Raw genomic sequence first — 18505 nt, 5'->3', positions numbered from 1 at the left:
TTTTAAAAATGTCAAGTTTTTTCTTATCTAGGAAGTTATTAAGGTTTTTTAAATTCAGTATATTACACATTTTATTAGGGAGGAGGAAACACAAAAATCTCTCAGATGTGAGATGGTGTATTTAATAACAGTGACTTGTCCAAATAAATTTAAACCTATTTCACTCATTGAGGAAGTTTATGATCAAGGAACTTTTAAATTAAGACTACCAATTGGAATTGAAAGCATTGCATATGACTTTTGTTCAAACTTAAATTCAGATGTAGTATACTTAAAGTAAAAACAGGATCTATCTGGTGTCAAAATTTCCTAATAGTACCAAAAACTTAGAACAGATTTATCTACAGAGGACTGCAAATAAGATACCCAAAGCTTTATCTTAAATACGTGCCCCTTTTAATCAAAAAATAATGCAATGCTCAATTTGTTTCTGCTTTGTTCAGTTCCAACTATAGCCTTTTGACAAAACATTTTCCTAGTAACTGAATTGTAAAAAATACAACCAAGCTTGTGCTCATTCAATATGCATGTATATAAAAACATACAAAAAGTACAAGATTATGTTAGGAAACTTTTACAGTGTCAATATCCTGTTTTCTCAAAATCTTTAGTAAATTTAGGGCCAAACATCCAATCTTTCTGGGCATAAAATCTCAATGAGACTAAAATCCTGAATTCAGCATCATGCCTAGGCATGCTATGCACAGAATTAATTTTAATGTGCAGTCCTAAAAACAAATAAACAAACAAACAAACAAAAAAACAAGAAAAAAGGGACAAAAAACCCCCAAATGCCACAGGACAAAAAGTCCTTCTTAAATCAAATTCTATTTGTGAATTCAGCAAAATAATTTCTATAAAATAAAACAGCAAAATATTTAAATAGAAGAAGTTGGGCTGCATCTGTTTGCAGGGGTATTTGGTTTTTAAACAGGTTCCAAAAAATTACACACATACATTTAAATACAGTATTAACCAATGAGTTCCTTATTTATTTATTTTTTTTTTGTAGAGACAGGGTCTCACTTTATGGCCCTCGGTAGAGTGCCGTGGCCTCACACAGCTCACAGCAACCTCCAACTCCTGGGCTTAAGCGATTCTCTTGCCTCAGCCTCCCGAGCAGCTGGGACTACAGGCGCCCGCCACAACGCCCGGCTATTTTTTGGTTGCAGTTAGGCCGGGGCCGGGTTTGAACCCACCACCCTCGGCATATGGGGCCGGCGCCTTACCGACTGAGCCACAGGCGCCGCCCGAGTTCCTTATTTTTGATCAAATGTTTATTCTGAAATTGTGATACTTCAATGATATCAACTAACCAATAGTTTCATTTTTTCTTTTTCTTTTTTTTCCCAAATGTTAAGATTTAATATTTATTTTTTAAACCAAGTTATTTTTGAACTTCTACACATGAATTCACCTGCACATATGCAAACTATAAAACAACATGTGACAAAATCAGTGGTGGAAGAGCCGAACATCTGTGTGAGCGAGGATTATTCCCAGTTCATCACAAGCCTCCATCATGACTTTGTCAGCAGCAGAGCCGGACGAAGCAGCAATGTAGGACACGCCGCTCCTTTTAGCTCTGTCTATATTATCCCTGAAAGGAAAGAAGGCATCAGAGCTAATGGAAACGCCACTTAGTTTGTTAATCCATTCCTTCTTCTCGGCCTCAGTTAGTAATTCAGGCACCTCCTCCAACAGTGCCTCCCACTTCCTCAGATCTTCACCCTCGCCAATGGTTCCAGTCACATACTGGTCGATGGCATTGGAGATTTCTGCTCTCTTCACTCCTGGCTTAAACTTCATTGAAAGCACACGTGGATGGTGTCTCAGCCACCAATAGTTTGCCTTGTCCCCTGCAAGGCGTGTGCAGTGGATCCGAAACTGCTGTCCTGCTCCAATGCCAATGACCTGCCCATTCTTGGCGTAGCACACAGAATTTGACTGAGTGTACTTGACAGCAACGGTGGCCACAATGAGGTCCCTGATGGCAGACTCTGAAAAATGTTTATTCTTGGTAACAACATTGCTAAATAATGACTTGTTGATGACAGCATCATTTCTCTTCTGGCTTAAACGAAGACCAAAGAGTGTTCGAATTTCATTTTCGTCTGGTTCGTAAGACTGGTCCATTTGAAACACACAGTAGTTTCCACTTTTCTTTTTAGAAAGTATTTTCAAGGCTTCTTCTTCATATCCTGGGGCAATAATACCATCAGATACTTCTCTGGATATAATTTTTGCAGTTGGTACATCACAAACATCAGATAATGCAACAAAATCACCAAATGAAGACATCCTATCAGCCCCTCTTGCTCGTGCATATGCAGTTGCTATGGGAGTGAGGGTGTTATAGAGATCATAGACCATGCAGACTTTGGCTTCATCTTCACTGAGTGGAATTCCAACAGCAGCACCTGCTGGGCTGACATGTTTGAAAGAGGCAGCGGCTGGAATTCCTAAAGCCTCTTTGAGTTCCTTCACCAGCTGCCAGGCATTCAAAGCATCACATAAGTTTATAAATCCAGGGGCTCCATTTAGAACTTTGAGGGGAAGCACGGGCTTCATCGTGTACAGCTGGGCAGGAGTCTGATGAGGGTTCATTCCATACCTCAAGGGCATCTGAGATACTCCTTTACTGTACTGTTTCCTGAAGTAATCGGAAATTGCTTCATCATACTGTGCCGTATGAAGTGAAGGCCTTCAAGGCTAACTGGTGTCTAGTCTCCAGGGAGGTGTCCTTACTCTCGGAGCTCTGCATCTCTGTGGACACTGGCACATAGTCGTCAGGGTCACACACCACTGTCACTCGAGCATGGTTTTTGGCTGCTGCTCTCAGTAGGGTTACTCCACCAATATCAATTTGCTCAACAGCCTCCTGAACAGTTACATCTGGACAAGCCACCGTCTTCACAAAGAGATACAGGTTACAAACAACAACTCTTATAAGATTGAAATCAAGTCTGTCCATGTCAGCATTATCTGCTGGGGTATTATGAGCCAGGATTCCTCACAGCTAGCCCAGCATCCCTGAGAGCTTTTGCAGTCCCTCAGGAAGCAATCAGATTCAAACCCAGAGAAGTTAGGGTTCTCGCAAATTCCACAAGGCCGGTTTTGTCAGAGACACTGAATAGGGCGAGCTGGCCAGGAGCCATGGCTGCAGCAGCAGGGTCCGGGGACTAGCAGCTGGCGGCTGGGGACGCCACGTGTGGAATGTCTTTTTCTTTTTTTTTTTTTTTTGAGACAGAGCCTCAAGCTGTCACCCTGGGTAGAGTGCAGTGGCATCACAGCTCACAGCAACCTCCAACTCCCGGGCTCAAGCGATTCTCCTGCCTCTACCTCCCAAGTAGCTGGGACTACAGGCGCCTGGCACAACATCCGGCTATTTTTTTTTTTTTTTTTTGGTTGCAGCTGTCATTGTTGTTTCGGCAGGCCCAGGCTAGATTCAAACCCGCCAGCTCAGGTGTATGTGGCTGGTGCCTTAGCCGCTTGAGCCACAGGCGCCGAGCCCAATAGTTTCTTTAATTAGACCCTGCTTTGAGTGTTAAACTTTTTGGAATAATGGAAAGGAGCTAGGACAATTCTTGCTTTCAAGTAAAACTGTGACTGTGCAGAAAATCAGCCAGACATCTTGGTGCAGAGGTACTCCAAGTACTGTGGGATACTGATGACTTCCATGTCCCTGGGATCCAGCAGAAGGAAAGCTTTTTGGAAGATTCACTTAATAAGCTCTACCAAAGAAACAAAACAAGCATACCAAATACAGTCTTCTATTATGCTCTAGCCTCTTGGCATAGCAAATTTTTGCTTATTTAAGATTTTTTTTTTTTTTTGAGATTGAGTCTCACTCTGTTGCCCCAGATTAAAGTGCCCTGGTATCAGCCTAGCTCACAGCAACCTAAAACTCCTGGGCTCAAGTGATCCCCCTGCCTCAGTCTCCCAACTACCTGAACTATAGGCACCCACCACAGTGCCCAGATTTTTTTTCTATTTTTAGTACAGATAGAATCTTGCTCTTGCTCCGGCTGCCCTCAAACTCCTGAGTTCAAGAGATCCACCTGCCTCAGTCTCCCACAGTGCTAGGACTACAGGTGCGAACCACTGCACCAGCCCATCCTTGAACTTCTGTTGCACAGCACTGGTGAGTGGCACTTTGATCAATACATGTTTATTAAAGAAAGTTAGGATAAAAAGAAATGCATTTTTTTTCCTGAATCCCTCAGAGATCTTATAACAGTCCTTGGTATATATCATAGATTTAATAAATATTTGTTCACTTCAAACTTCAAATTAGCCAAATCCCATTTTATGTGAAAAGAATAGCATGCTGAACTTCCAAAGAAGAAAAACACAAAGTTTCTGCAATGTAAGAGGTAATAGTAACCCCAGAATATTTAGACACAATTAGGACTTCATAGTTTCTTTTATTTCCTTTTTTTTTGAGACAGAGTCTCACTATAACTCCCTTGGTAGAGTGACGTGTGTCACAGCTCACAGCAGCCTCAAACTCTTGGGCTTAAGCAGTTCTCTTGCCTCAGCCTCCCAAGTTATTCCAAGCTATACAGGTGCCTGCCACAATGCCTTGCTGTTTTTAGAGACGAGGTTGCACTCTGTGGTCCCAGCTATTTGGGAGGCTGAGGCAAGAGAATCACTTAAGCCCAAGAGTTTGAGGTTGCTGTGAGTTGTGATGTCATAGCACTCTACTGAGGGTGACATAGTGAGACTCTGTCTCAAAAAAAAAGAAAGAAAGAAAAAAAGAAACAACTCAAGAGTTTAAACACCAAGTTACCATATGACCCAGCAACTGTACTCCTAGGAATATATCCAAAGAAATGAAAGCATATATCTACACAAAAACTTGCACATGAATGTTTTATTTTAATAATAAAAGCATTATTTTTAATAACCCCAAAGTGAAAACAGCCCAAATATTCTTCAACATTTTGTGGGTGGATAGATAAAATGTGGCATATTTATAAAATGAAATTATTATTTAAGAAAATGGAAAATAGACATATACTACAACATGGATGAATGAAAGACCACATATTATGCGCACGCATCTGAAAGGTCCAGAAGACCTAACTCCATAGAGACAGAAAGTAGACTTGGGGTTGGGGAGCCATAGGAAAACGGGAAATGATTAACAATGGATATGGACTTTATTTTGTACTGATGAAAAGTTCTAAAATTGATTGTATTGATAGGTGCAGAACTTCACAGATATATTAAAAATCATTTAATTATATACCTTAGGAGATAAATTTTATAGCATATGAGTTTTATCTCAATAAAGATTAAAAAAAGATGATGAGCTCGGCTGCCAGATTATCTGGGTTCAGCTCCTGGCCCCCTCACTTTTTCATTATGTGGCCAGGTTACTTAATCTCTCTGCCTCTCAATAAATGTTAATTAAAGAAAGATAGGATGAAAGAAATGAGGTTTTTTCCAAATCCCTCATAGATCTTATAACAGATAATACTGACATCTACTTGAAAAGGCTCTGGTAGGAATTAATGAACGAATATGGCTAAAAGGCTTACATAAGGACCTGTAACCTAATAAATGTTTCAACAAATATGAACTTTTATTAATGTTTCTCATTCTGCTAGAGAGATTCATTAGCAGTTGCCCAGATCTTCCAATGTGTGCATCAATTTTACTGTGCTTTGGGGAATAGTTTACACACTAGCAATTGCTTTTCTATAGTTTATCTTGTTGATGGCTAGTCTCCTGTTCCCCCCTCTCTTAGCAGAAAATTTTCCTTCCTTCTGATTTTAATCTGTGAAACAGACTTTTTTTGTTGCCACTGCCCTCATTTATTAAGGTGTAGACGTCTGGGGGAAATTTCTCTTTTCTTGGGGCTGGTTTATTTTCTTTACACATGAGTACTTAACAACCCAGGTAATGGGTATCCAGAGATAACCCTGGGGCCTGAATCCTGTGGATGTGGAAACAGGATCTATAGCACAATCAGAAAATGGCTGCCTAGTGATGAAATACGTGTCCTTGAGTCAGAATACATTCTTTCATTCAACCTTTGCTACCTTCCTCCTGGCCATCCAGGACAAGTTGGAAAAAGACTCAATAGACTTGGATGAAGATCTGCTTCTATGACAAGGGGTACTGTTAGCTAGACAGTTTCAGATAGGAAGACTCTCTCTTTGGGACATACTAAATATTTACACATATCACAGTCTGCGATTGGTCATATTTATTTTCTTACACTATTTAAACCTCTTTTTTTTTCCGTAAAAAAATGTCAGTTCTATAGTGCTTCTTAACAGACACCCCCACATTTAATTCTTCTGTTATAAACTTATAAAGCAGTGGTTCTCAACCTGTGGGTCACAACCCACAGGAACTGTATTAAAGGGTCACGGTATTAGGAAGGTTGAGAACCACTGTTACAGAGTGTCTCACTTAGTTTACCTTCTTTATTTGTCCTGGTTCATATATTCCTTCCTTTATCTTTCATTCAACAAATAATATGAATCGAGGGCTTATTATATGCCAGGCACTGTTCTGGGACAAAGCCTCTACCCTTGTGGAGTTTATATACTAGATGGAAGGAATCAGACAATAAATAGATAAGCGAGGATATATTAATAGGTATGTGGGTGGAAATCCACATTACAGGGTAAAAAAACTAAAATAGGCCCTGAGGATTGGGAGTGCTGGTGAATACTATTTTGTGCAAACTGTTCAGGGAAGGACTCATGGTTAAGGTGACATTTGAGCAAAGACCTGGAGGAAGCAAGGGAGGCAGCCTCGTGGGTGACTGATGAGAGAGAGACTCAGGCAGGCTGAAGTAGGAGGGGTATATGAAGGGCAGCAAAAAGCTTGGTGTGTCCAGAGCCCACTAAGCAAGCAGCAGGGTGGCAAGAGAGGGGTGGGAGAACTGACAGGAGAACCCCTTGCACAAGGCCTTGAAGCAAATTGCAAGTTAGATTTTACCTTAAGGCAGTAAACTCTGTGGGTTGTGACCCCTTTGGTGGTCGAAGAACCCTTTTCCTTTTCACAGGGGTCACCTACAACCATCAGAAAACACATATTTCCAATGGTCTTAGGAACCGAGACACTGCTCCTCATGTGTGGGGCCCACCACAACATGAGGAACTGTATTTAAGGGTCGCGGCATTATGAAGGTTGAGAACCACTGCTCTAAGGTGAAGGAAAACCATACAAGGATTGGGAAGAGTATATTGAAAAAAATCTAAGTTAGATTTTGGAAAGGCTCCCGATGGCTATTTTGTGGAGATGAGAACAAGGTTGAGAATCAATGGACCCAGTTAGGACACTGGCTTTGTAATTCTGCAGAATATTTTCTAACCGTGTAAGTGATGGGATATGTTTAGATTGTGGATTTATTTGGAGTGCAGAGCTAAAAGAATTTGCTGATGGATTAGATGCAGTATGTGAGAAAGAGGAGTCAAGAATGCCTGAAATGGAAAACAAAGACAAAAGTACCAAACTCTTTTTAGGGCGGCTGTGTTATTTTTCACATGCACCAGCAATGAATGAGTGGTCCACTTTCTCTTTGCCAGTGTTTGGAGTGTCATTATTTTTTATTTTAGCCATTCTGATAGGTTTGTAACAATATCCCATTGGAGTTTTAGCTTACATTTTTCTAACTAAAACAAAGAAACTAAAACAAACAAACAAAAAATAACAAAAAGTATGAGAAAATCAGGGCTTCTTTGGGGAGTGATAAAAATGTTCTTATTAGTGGCAGTGCCCGTAGCTCAGTGGGTAGGGTGCCAGCCACATACGTGGAGGCTGGTGGGTTCGAGCCCGGCCTGGGCCAGCTACACAGCAATGATGACAACTGCAAACAGAAAAATAGCTGGGCATTGTGGCGGGCACCTGTAGTCCCAGATACTCATGAGGCAGAGGCAAGAGAATCACTTAAGCCCAAGAGTTTGAGGTTGCTGTGAGTAGTGATGTCACAGGACTCTACCGAGGGTGACATAGTGAGACTCTGTCTCAAAAAAAAAAAATAAATAAAATAAAGGTCTTATTAGATAGTGGTGATGGTTGAACAACCTTATGAATATACTAAAACCACTGAACTATGTGCTTAAAAAGAGTAAATTTTATGACAGGTGAATTATGTCTCAATTTAAAAGTAACAGTTATTGAATTGTTTTTATCTTGAGCAACTGGAAGACTCCATTGCCAATGGCCAAGATGGGTGGAAGGAAGCAGGTTTTTGTGGAGTGGGGGCAGAGAATAGGAATTATGGATATATTCAAATGTCTACTAGATATTTACGTGGAAATTTTTAGTGTGTAGTTGGATATATGAGTCTAAAATTCCAGAGAATGTTCCATTTTTGTATAGAAATTTTAACCTTGTCAGAATATAGATGGTGTTTAAAGCCACAGCCACGATAGTCACCTAGAGAGAGGAGATAAATAGAGAAGAGAAGCAATTAGCTGAAGCACAACATTTAGTGGTCTGAAAGATGTAAAAAATCAGACAGGAGACTGAAAAAGAAGTGTTAGTGAGGTGAGAAGAGAACTTGATATCTCAAATATGAAGTAAAGAACATGTTTTATGAAGCAGAAATGGTCATTTCCGTCTAATGGTGTTCATGAGTCAAGGAAACTAAGAATTGAGAATTGACCCTTGGATTTTACACATTGGTGATTATGACAATCAATGTTTTGGTCGTGTTGGGAGCAAAAACTCATTGGAGTTTCATGGATAAATTGAAGGAGAAGATAAGAATTAATGCAACCAAAGAAATGGGGCGGGAGAGAAATAGGTCAGGAAGGGTTTTTTTGCATTTCGTTTTGAAGTGGGAGAAATAGAGCACATTTATAGACTGATAAAAAAGAACAGGTAAAGAGAGTGAAAATTGATGATGCTAAAGAGAAAGGAGAGAATGAACTATAGTAATATTCATTCCTGAAGAAGATGGAATCCAGGGACAAGTGGAAGGCTGTCCTCAGATAGGAGTCCAGGGAGTTTATACATTGACTAACACAGTGTTTTCCAACCTTTTTTTTTTTAATCTCACAGACTTGAACCTGTGGTTAAACTTCCATGACACGCTTAAATTAAGTTGACAAAAAAAGAAAAAAAAGAATAAGAAAGAATATACTTACGGTGCTTTGAACTTCTTTCAAAAATAATTTAATTAATGATCTTTAAAAATTTTTGTGGCACACCTCATGGCACACCATTGGCCGCAGCACACGTGTTGAAAATCACTGGACCAACAGGAGAAATGTGGATGTGTAGGGGCACACATACAAATAGGGTGGTTGATATGTTCAAGAGTAGGTGGTTTTCTTCTTATCCATTCTGTTTTCTAAGAAAAATAGAACTAAAATCATTGGCCAAGAGTGAGGATGGAAGAGGACTGGTCAAGGGGGAAGGTACCAAATGTTTGTCTAGAAGAGTGAAAGAAGAAAGAGACTCGGGGACTGGAGAGGACTTTCCTGGGCAGTGCCAAGGGCCCATGTCAGAGATCACCGGGTGTGCACTGAAGTGAGATCTGTCAGCATAGTTGTGTGTGTGTCCCAAACATAGCACAGGGGCAAGTACAGAATGAGCAGAGAGCTGGATTAATCACAATTGAGGGTTTTTCTCAGCTAAGTAGAGTAAGAAAGTGTGATGGGAGAGAGCCGCGGGCATACACAAGGAGGTGTTACAACCATGGACCGTGACATCTGAGCCCAGAAAAGAGGGAAGGAAGGGCATGAGTGGAGTGAAGGACGGTGAGTAAAGGTGAGGGCACTGGACTCTAGGCCCAGGTGAGGTCAAAGAAATTTTGGAATTGGAACATTAGAGGCAGTGGGCCAGAAAAACAGAAAAGAGTGGAAGGTTGCAAGCAGCATACCAAAGATGTTTAAACCCAGCAGTGCAAATGGCTTAGCAAAAATCACAGCTTGTTAAAGTATCATTCAGATGAACCTAAGTGGCGACATTCAAAGTTGTGAATAAAAAGAAATCCTTTCACACATTTTTTTTCTTTATAGGTAACATTTGAATGTATGTTACCACTGCTCAGAGGCAAGAAAAGAGCAGTGATCTGTTTCTGACTTTGTCAGTGCTTAAAATATTCTGACAGTCAATATTTAATTAACAAATTTTCATGCTGATCTCACAGATGGTGCATATGATAGGGTTAAGTATAGGATGAAGAATTAATGAATCTCTGTTTAGGAAAATATAAAAATTTAAAACATATGTATACGTACTCATATACACACACACACTCATACACACACATTACGCACACCCCAGCAATCAAAACCATAAAATGAAGCAATTAAAAAGATTGAAGAGAAGTCTCTGAAAATATCCTGGTGTCAGAATATCACAGCTTATGTTGAATGCAAGGACTTCTCTTCTGTGGTTTAAATCTTGAGTACAATAAAATATTTTACACCCACTAAGCACAAAACAAATATTTATTCAATAATTCAATGAATGAATAAATAAACAATGACGTTTAGGCATTCATTTCTTCATCCTGACATTTATGTATAACAAAATATTCTCATTCTGCCCTCTGCCGGTTCGATTTCTGGCTGGTAATTGGCAACGGCAGAATGACTGTCTGGAATGAAGTGGCTTCTCTTCGCTCTTGCATCATGATTTCCCAGCCAGGCGGTGCTTGCAGTTCACCAAATTGATTATCTTCTTTTACAGCGTCTACTTTTCCAAATATCATTCTTTCAGACTGAAAATTCTTGTTGTCAGTTCTCTGTGATTCCCACCACCTCGCACCCTATCTATACCTTGCTTGTCTATCTGGAAATTCCTTCTTTGTCTCCAGCTGCCATTCTAGCATCGCCTCCTCTGGGAAGCCTTTCAACTCTACTTCAGTCTTATTTTGGCCTCAATTCTTGCCCTCCCCAGATTTGCTGTTCTTTCCTTTCTGGACCTGAGCCCCTTGCTCAGTGAATAGTCCCTACCATGCCATCACCACAACTCTGCCACCTTTCTCAGCCTTTCTCAGGTAACGGCCACTCTCTGTCATGGCTCTGTCACACCCACATGATGGGAATGCAAAACTCCTCATGTCTGGGTCCCTACTGAGCCCCTTGAGATTCAGGTCCCCCCAGCACTCCCGGAGTCACAGTACGATACAGTGTGGCCTGTGCTCTTATGTCCCTGATCCTGCATCCAGGTCATACATGTAAGGGAGGGAATTCCTTTCAAAATACGGACTTTGACCAAGGAGAGAGAGGTAGACTCCTAGTCCTTATGCCCTATCCTCACCCTTCACAGGCTGTTCTGAAGCATAGAGGGCTCTGTACAGCTGTGGGGAGATGTCTAGTGAGACTGAGATCTCAGCTGTGTTTTATTAAAACACCTTTTCCTTATTTTTTTTCCTTTTTTTTTAGAGACAAGAGTCTCACTTTGTCACCCTCGGTAGAGTGCTGTAGCATCACAGCTCACAGCAAACTCCAGCTCTTGGGCTTAGGCAATTCTCTTGCTTCAGCCTACCAAGTAGCTGGTACTACAGGTACCCGCCACAATGCCTGGCTATTTTTTTGTTGCAGTTTGGCCAGGGCTGGGTTCGAACCTGCCACCCTTGGTATATGGGGCTGGGGCCCTAATCAAGCCACAGGTGCTGCCCATCTTCCCATTCTTGTTGCTCAATAAAGCGTTCACACAGAGGTTGTGCTCCGGTTCTGGTCTTCAGCAATGTCTGTCCTCTATAATCTCCCCACAACCAGTTGCACCTCTACCCCAACTTTACCTTGGTGGTGACTGCTGGGTTATTTTACAGAGATTTTCCAGGGCAGAGACTCTCTTCCCTTCTACAGTCTCAGTACTCGTCACCTTGTTTGGATCGTGGAAAGTGACTCAATAAACAATTATAAGTTAATTAATGGCTTTAATATTAAATGGTTGTAGGACACATTTGAAACAAGAGGAGCCCTTAGACATTTTTGCATTAATCTCTAAATATATGAACAATCTGAGTCCAGGATCATAAAAGGACTTTTCCAAGTGCAGGCGGTTGCTGAGTGGTCTGACTTGCATTGGTGCTTTGGTTTTCTGGTCAATAGTTTCACTATGTTATTTGAAAACAATTACTTTACTTTGTGTGAGATGAAAACAACACCAAGACCAATCTGACAGACCCAGGGCACATGTATTCTCCAGCAGCTTTAAGCCTTTGGATTAAAATATAACACTAACAATAGGAGACAGTGTTTCTTTGGCTCTGTCTCCACTCTACAGAATCCCTGCTGCCTTTTTTCCGGGATGTCTCCAGGAGGTGTCTCACAGGTGATTGTAAACGCAGTCCTGCCAGCTCCCACGTGACACCTGTCACAGTCTTCCTTTTCTACATCGATTTCTAGCTTGATGTCCATGGGCAGAGCTGTCTGTGCTGCAGTGACTACTAATGCCCCTTCCGGGCCACAGCCCTGTTTTCTCCCCCAGATTCCCGTAGGCCAGTCAGCTCCCTGCTCAAGAGCTACTGTACAGAGTCCCTGCTCCTCAAGTAACCTGAACTGGGGAAAGCGTCCTCCATCTCCACAACTCTAGCGCCATGTCCCAGAGCACAGAGCTAAGAGTGCTGCTGCCCAGGGCTCCAGGACTGGCACAGAGTCATCCATTATGTATGTATGTATGTATTTATTTTTAATTTTTTTTTTCCAATGCAATGTCTAGTCTTTATTGGAAAAAAGAAACTTTACAGCACATTTTGAGTAAATTAGTGCAGGGGCCTCAATGTGCGAACCGGTGGGGCACCAGTTTGTAATGGGCTCCACAATTAGGGCATCACAGCCAGAACCAGATGACACAACTGTTGTCCTCTTCACAGATACAGCCCACTATTGGTTTGTTGGTGATAGAAGGGACTAAATTAGGGTCTTCCTTGGTGCCAGAGGCTCCCTTGGGTGGTAGCATATTGTGTGGGTCCAGTCCCTTCCATGCTGCCATCACGACCTCCCTCTCTAGTCCAGTCGCCTGCTCCTCATCAGTAGGAACACCACTTCCAGTTGCCATGGAGCGCACTGCAGCCGACGCATTGGAACCGGGCTCTCAGGGCCTGCGCGGCCAGAGCTCCAGCTCCGCCAAGTAACCTTGAAGCCATCATAACCACAAGTCCATTATTTATTTTTTAATCACAGCTCTAGGTCTCAGACGTGAATGTTCAGGATTGGGGAAAGAACTTGACAATTTGACTGAGAGTCGTAATTGTGGCACCAGAAGGAGCTTCTCTATCCCCATCATGTTATGCTCCCCCAATACCAGACCAAGGCCCAAGGTCCTAGGAGTGGACTGCTTTTGTTTGACAAGTGGGCTAAGAATGCTTTTTTACATCTTTAATATATTGTCAAGATAGAACAAAAAATAGGGAATAAAATGCTAGTGACCTATGTGGCACACAAACCCAAAGTATTTACTTACAGAGTTTGTGCACCCTTGTCCTAGAGGGCAAACAAAATGCATCAGTTGCAAGTGTGAAATATCCCAATGCACAATATGAATCAGGTGATCATAAACTATAAATCAGTTCTGTTTGTTCTTAGACTGTAGTAAAATCTTGCATTTCTCCTCATAACGGGCTGATGGTAGATTTGCCTTGAGCCATTGTGGCCTTGTGTAGCCTCTGGCCTTAGGGCTTTACTCGGCTTAGAGGGAGATCCTCTCCTCTCACATCCTGTCCCATTATTCCAACTCCCAGGAGTACTTTATACAGTCTTCCTTTGGGAGGCGCTACTGCTCCCATAATAGAGGTTCACAGGCTTGCCTATTTATAGACTCTTGGGAGTCTTGGGTCACCAATTCTTCAGCTATGAGGAGACAAATGAATCTGAAGATCAACATAGTTTAGACTTAAACTGAGGCCCTCACTCCATAAAAAAAATAGATTTGGCCCGGGCAAGGTGGCTCATGCCTGTAATCCTAGCACTCTGGGAGGTTGAAGCAGGTGTATTGCCTACACTCAGGAGTTTGAGACCAGCCTGAGCAAGAACAGGACCTCCATCTCTAAAAATAGCTGGGTGTTATGACAGGCACTGTGGCAGGTGCCTGTAGTTCCAGCTACTTCAGAGGCCGAGGTGAGAGAATTTCTTGAGCCTGAGAGTTTGAGGTTGCTGTGAGCTATGACACCATAGCACTCTACCAAGGGCAACACAGTGAGACAGTGTCAAAAAAAAAAAAAATAGATTTGATTTCTGATTACTTTTATCTTAATTTGGTTTAGAATAAACCAAAACTGTAAACATTTGCTTCCTCTTTGATGCAAACATACTTTCTTCAAGGCCTAGTGTAACTGTAAAATTTAGCAAAAATTTCTGGGAAATGGGAGGATGTTTATTTTTAGTATATATTTTCTTTTCCTTTGAAATATAAATTTCTGGGCAGTGCCTGTGGCTAAAGGAGTAGGGTGCTGCCCCCATATACTGGGGGTGGTGGTGGGTTGAAGCCTGGCCCTGGCCAAAACTGCAAAAAAAAAAATTTTTTTTTTTTATTTAAATGAAATATAAATTTCTGTGCACCTTTCAGCTAGTTGTTTGCTAGCTTGTCACTGGTAGATAAAAGCTTCCTATGCCAAGAAATAATCTACAGTGCCAGAAAAACAATAAAATCCTCTGTGCTATGTGCTACTGGTTCATTTATTCATTTGAGTTTATCACTCCATTTCTGTTTTCCAAGCATCAATTAAGAAGAGCAACAAAGTAATACCTTCTTTTAGCTGAGGAGGAAAAAAAATTAGCTCCAGCATGAATTCAGTAAACTCCTCTTATTTTTTTGATACTAAAGTGATAAGAATTGTGAAACCAATGTCACTAGTATGCCTAAGTTCATGCATGCGTTTATTTTATGCACTTATTTTCTCTTTCCTTTTCATAAGGGGACTAGGAGGAGGAGTCTCCATAAAATGTGGCACCAGACTCTCATCTGCCCATGCCTGTTGCTTTTGCGGAATGGTCTTTAGCCAATCTCTTCTCTGAGCCTCAGTTTCTTTTCTTGTAAAACAGAGCATCAATTTGTTATTTATTGATTCCTTTCATGGATATTTTGAGGAGAGAATGAGATCATGTCTACAGTGTGTTTTATGTTTCTTGGATCAAAGATTCTCTGTAGCATTTTAAGGACAAGTTTTCTGGATGAACAGAATTCACCTGACATGGTACCAGCCATGCCGCGGAGGACGCAGACTGGGAAAACGAGCCTGCCAGGGTGGGTGATGCTCAGAAACAACCTGAAGCCTTATGCTATTTGATTTTTGGTTTAAACGTTTTTGTAGTTGTTCTTCAACTATGAGACTATTTTAAATCTTAGGTGCAAGAGGAGATTTGATTTGATAGGGCTGTGATAACACATATTTGGAATATATATGTCTGGCAACAACAGTGCCTGCGTTTTCTTTCCAGCTTCCCAGGTAACTACATTTAACTCTTTTCCCTCCTAGCTTGCTGTGGGACCACTCTCATTTTTAAGCACAAGAGAACCCAAGTAAATCAAACAAAAAACTTGGTTTGATAGGGTGTTTTCAGAAACAAACAGACAAAAAACTCTAAGAGAAGTTCTGTTGAATGACTCTCTGGATTAACCCATGCTCACGTTCATGTAACATGTTCCCGCTGATGCCTGTAGCCTGCTGAGGACTCACTGCTCTCAACATGCTGGCGTCCTTCTCCACCCAACTGAGTTGTATGTTTACCAAGAGTCTGTCTTGGTTACCCTCAGACTGGGTTAGGCTAGTGATACTTACTACAATGATCTAATTTCATTAAATTTGCCAAAACTTATTAAAATATAAGTTTGAAAGAAAATTATTTTTTTCAATAAAAGCTATGAACCCTTAGGTAAAGGAAGATACGGGTGAATCTCAAAAATAATTATGTTGGATTAGATGTAGGCCAGGTAGCTGTAAAAGACTGTGGTGAAGTAACAAAAGCCTGGGGGAATTTTGCACTCAAATTGTTTTAAAAACAGCTTCCAATTCTTGTTCCATTTTAGAAAAAGCTAAAACAGGAAGTTATAGAACTGAATTGTGGGTATGCTTTCAGAAAGAAAAATAACATGGAACATCTAATCAATAGAACCATAATCAAAGGTAACATCAGTAAAGGAATAAAAAAATGCATAAATCATCAGATGTAGTCAGTGTAAGAAGAAACCTGGTTGTATCTTAAAAACATGATGCTAAATGAAAAAAAAAATAAGAAATTGAATAAGAATCCTAACACAATAGCATGTATATGTTTAGATGTATATATACAAGAGAAAATAGACATTTTAGAACTCCAACAAAAACATATGCATGTAAAAGGAATTATCATTTCAAGAGAAGGAAAGGATTGGGAAGGGGAAAAACGTATAGGAGAATAAAGAAGTGAACAAGAGGGGGCTCTTGCTTTGGCTGATGATGTTGATGTACCATGAACTGAGAAGTCTGACTAACTCATCCCTCTGTGACAGGTGTTCCTCTTCCTCCCCTCCCAAAGAAAGCACAGGCCCATGAGAACCGAGGGAACAAGTAAGGTAATGATGGCATTCAAGGGAGGGTAATAGAATTTTACATTTGGGAAAGCAGATTGATAGGTGTTAATTATCTTAGAAGACCAGAGAACTTCAAAACATCAGTGCTTGTAAGGAGGAGAAACTAACAAGAAGTAAGGTGCTTCTCATTGCCTAACTTCCATACACAGGAGACACCAGATTTGCTGGAGGTAGCTGTAACTGGAAATGAGACTGATTGAAATTCTGTTCAAGAAACAGTTAAAACTTTAGATACCCTTCCCTAACCTGTAAAGTGGTATAGTTCTCCACAATGTCAGGGGAACTGAGACGTTTTCTTTCTGGAATGGAGCACCAGATGATGGTTGGTTGGAGTGGGCAAAGGCCATCCTCAAAACAGTGAACAGAGATACCTATACATATGGAATGCTGTGAGTCCTCAGCTCCTTTCCCCCACTTACATCCCAGAACTCTCTGTCAATGAGGTCTATCCCCCTCCTCTTCATGTAGGAAATTTGAGAATTTGAAAAAACACCTGGAGAGTGACAACTGGGGATCTCTCTGTGAAATGGCCAAGGTCCTGTCCTGTCACCTACAGTAAACAAGCCCTTCCAAAAGCACAGAGCTTTTAATTCCAGCTTCTTGGCAACTTGTGAATGGACAGTTGAGGATCAGCAGAAACAAGAAATAATTTTGAGCAGAAATTCTGCATCATAAAAATGGATTTTGGAGTATTTGAATAATAATCTATGTTGAATAATCTGTCTTTGTCCTCTTGTCTATTATTTTGTCTGTGATCCTCAGGTGAACAAGGACCTAAGGAAATCTTTACTGTATTCTCTCATACTACACTGTCCTACATCCAGTTGGATAAAAAGATCTCACAAGTATTCTGGAGAACTCCCAGAACTTAACAAATGGATTCCTTTTACTTAAGTTCTGCAGCAGTTGGCCTACCTTAACCATACTGCTATTAACTGGGGACCTGCTATAACCACATGAGGGCTTTCCGATAGACCAAAAGGGAAAGGAGAGACAATTCCATTTGGTTCAGACACATCCTGACTGGGATCTAGGTCACAGAATTCTGTCATTTGCTGCTCTGAGTGTGCAAGTGCATAAGCACGTATGTACGTACGTATGTATATCTGTATATGTGTGCACACATATCCATGCTCTACCACAACCCAGGAATGCTTGTCAAGCTTTTTGGAAGGACATGCACAGGGCTGCTGAGACATTTTGGCTTTTCTCCCTGAGAAATCAGGAATTGGCCAAGCAGTCAGAACTCCAGTGGGGGTGCCCTATTTCCTGACATTAGAGCCATCCATGTGACTGACCAGCGGGAGCTTACCAGTTTTGTCATCACTGAACAATCTGGTTGACAAATTAAAGCCTGAATACAATCTCTAGAGAGCATCTCTAGCTTTACTCTCTGTATAGAAGTGAGAGGGAGGGAGAGGGGCTCCTCTTTTAGAGAGAGGAAATGTGTGCAGAAGACTTTCTTATCAGAGTTTTGGCTTCTCCCATTAATCTTTCTTTCTGCCTCGGACGCCCTCCTGCACTGTTATCATTGAAAGTGTAGCTGGAAGTACTCCTGCAGGATGATTGAATTGTCAAGTTTTCCTCTCTTAGCCTCCCACGAAAAGTACAAAGACAAATGCTCCTGCCACAAACTAAGACAAAAGTACTCCTAAGCTTCTTAGGGAGGGTATTCACCATGTCTTTTATTTTCTATATTCTGATGCTTTGACATCTGGGGCCCTGCTGACCCTGGAGGAATCTGGGCTGAGTACACCTTTCAAATGCAACCATCCAAACCAGAGGCCGTATTTCCAGTTACCTCCTCTACTTGGCCCTCATACTCCAGGCCTACTCTCATCCACTTGACCTAAGCACCCCAGGGCGAGGTACCAGACTACTAATGATGGCCTCATGTCCCAGAGCCCCTGAAATTATTCAAACTGGTTAATCCTAAACATGCTTGCTCTGTCTTACCCACTCCTTCTCGTGGAAACCATATTAAAGATGCTTGCCAGGGTTCCCTATT

General features: G+C 41.3%; 1 protein-coding gene and 1 pseudogene across 1 annotated transcript; both read right to left on the bottom strand.

The window, feature by feature from the left end:
- Positions 1-1349: 1349 nt before the first annotated feature.
- LOC128568043 (bifunctional purine biosynthesis protein ATIC-like) lies at positions 1350-3190 on the bottom strand. The gene is given in 3 exon segments (XM_053565724.1): positions 1350-2694; positions 2696-3014; positions 3016-3190. Coding segments are annotated over 3 exon segments (1701 nt in total). The 5' UTR covers positions 3159-3190; the 3' UTR covers positions 1350-1455.
- Positions 3191-12705: 9515 nt separating this feature from the next.
- LOC128568118 (cytochrome c oxidase subunit 5B, mitochondrial-like) lies at positions 12706-13075 on the bottom strand (annotated as a pseudogene).
- Between the last annotated feature and the right edge of the window lie 5430 nt (positions 13076-18505).

This window comes from Nycticebus coucang, chromosome 16 (assembly GCF_027406575.1).
Source record: "Nycticebus coucang isolate mNycCou1 chromosome 16, mNycCou1.pri, whole genome shotgun sequence".
Taxonomy (NCBI): domain Eukaryota; kingdom Metazoa; phylum Chordata; class Mammalia; order Primates; family Lorisidae; genus Nycticebus; species Nycticebus coucang.
This window is presented reverse-complemented; position numbering and strand designations above follow the sequence as displayed.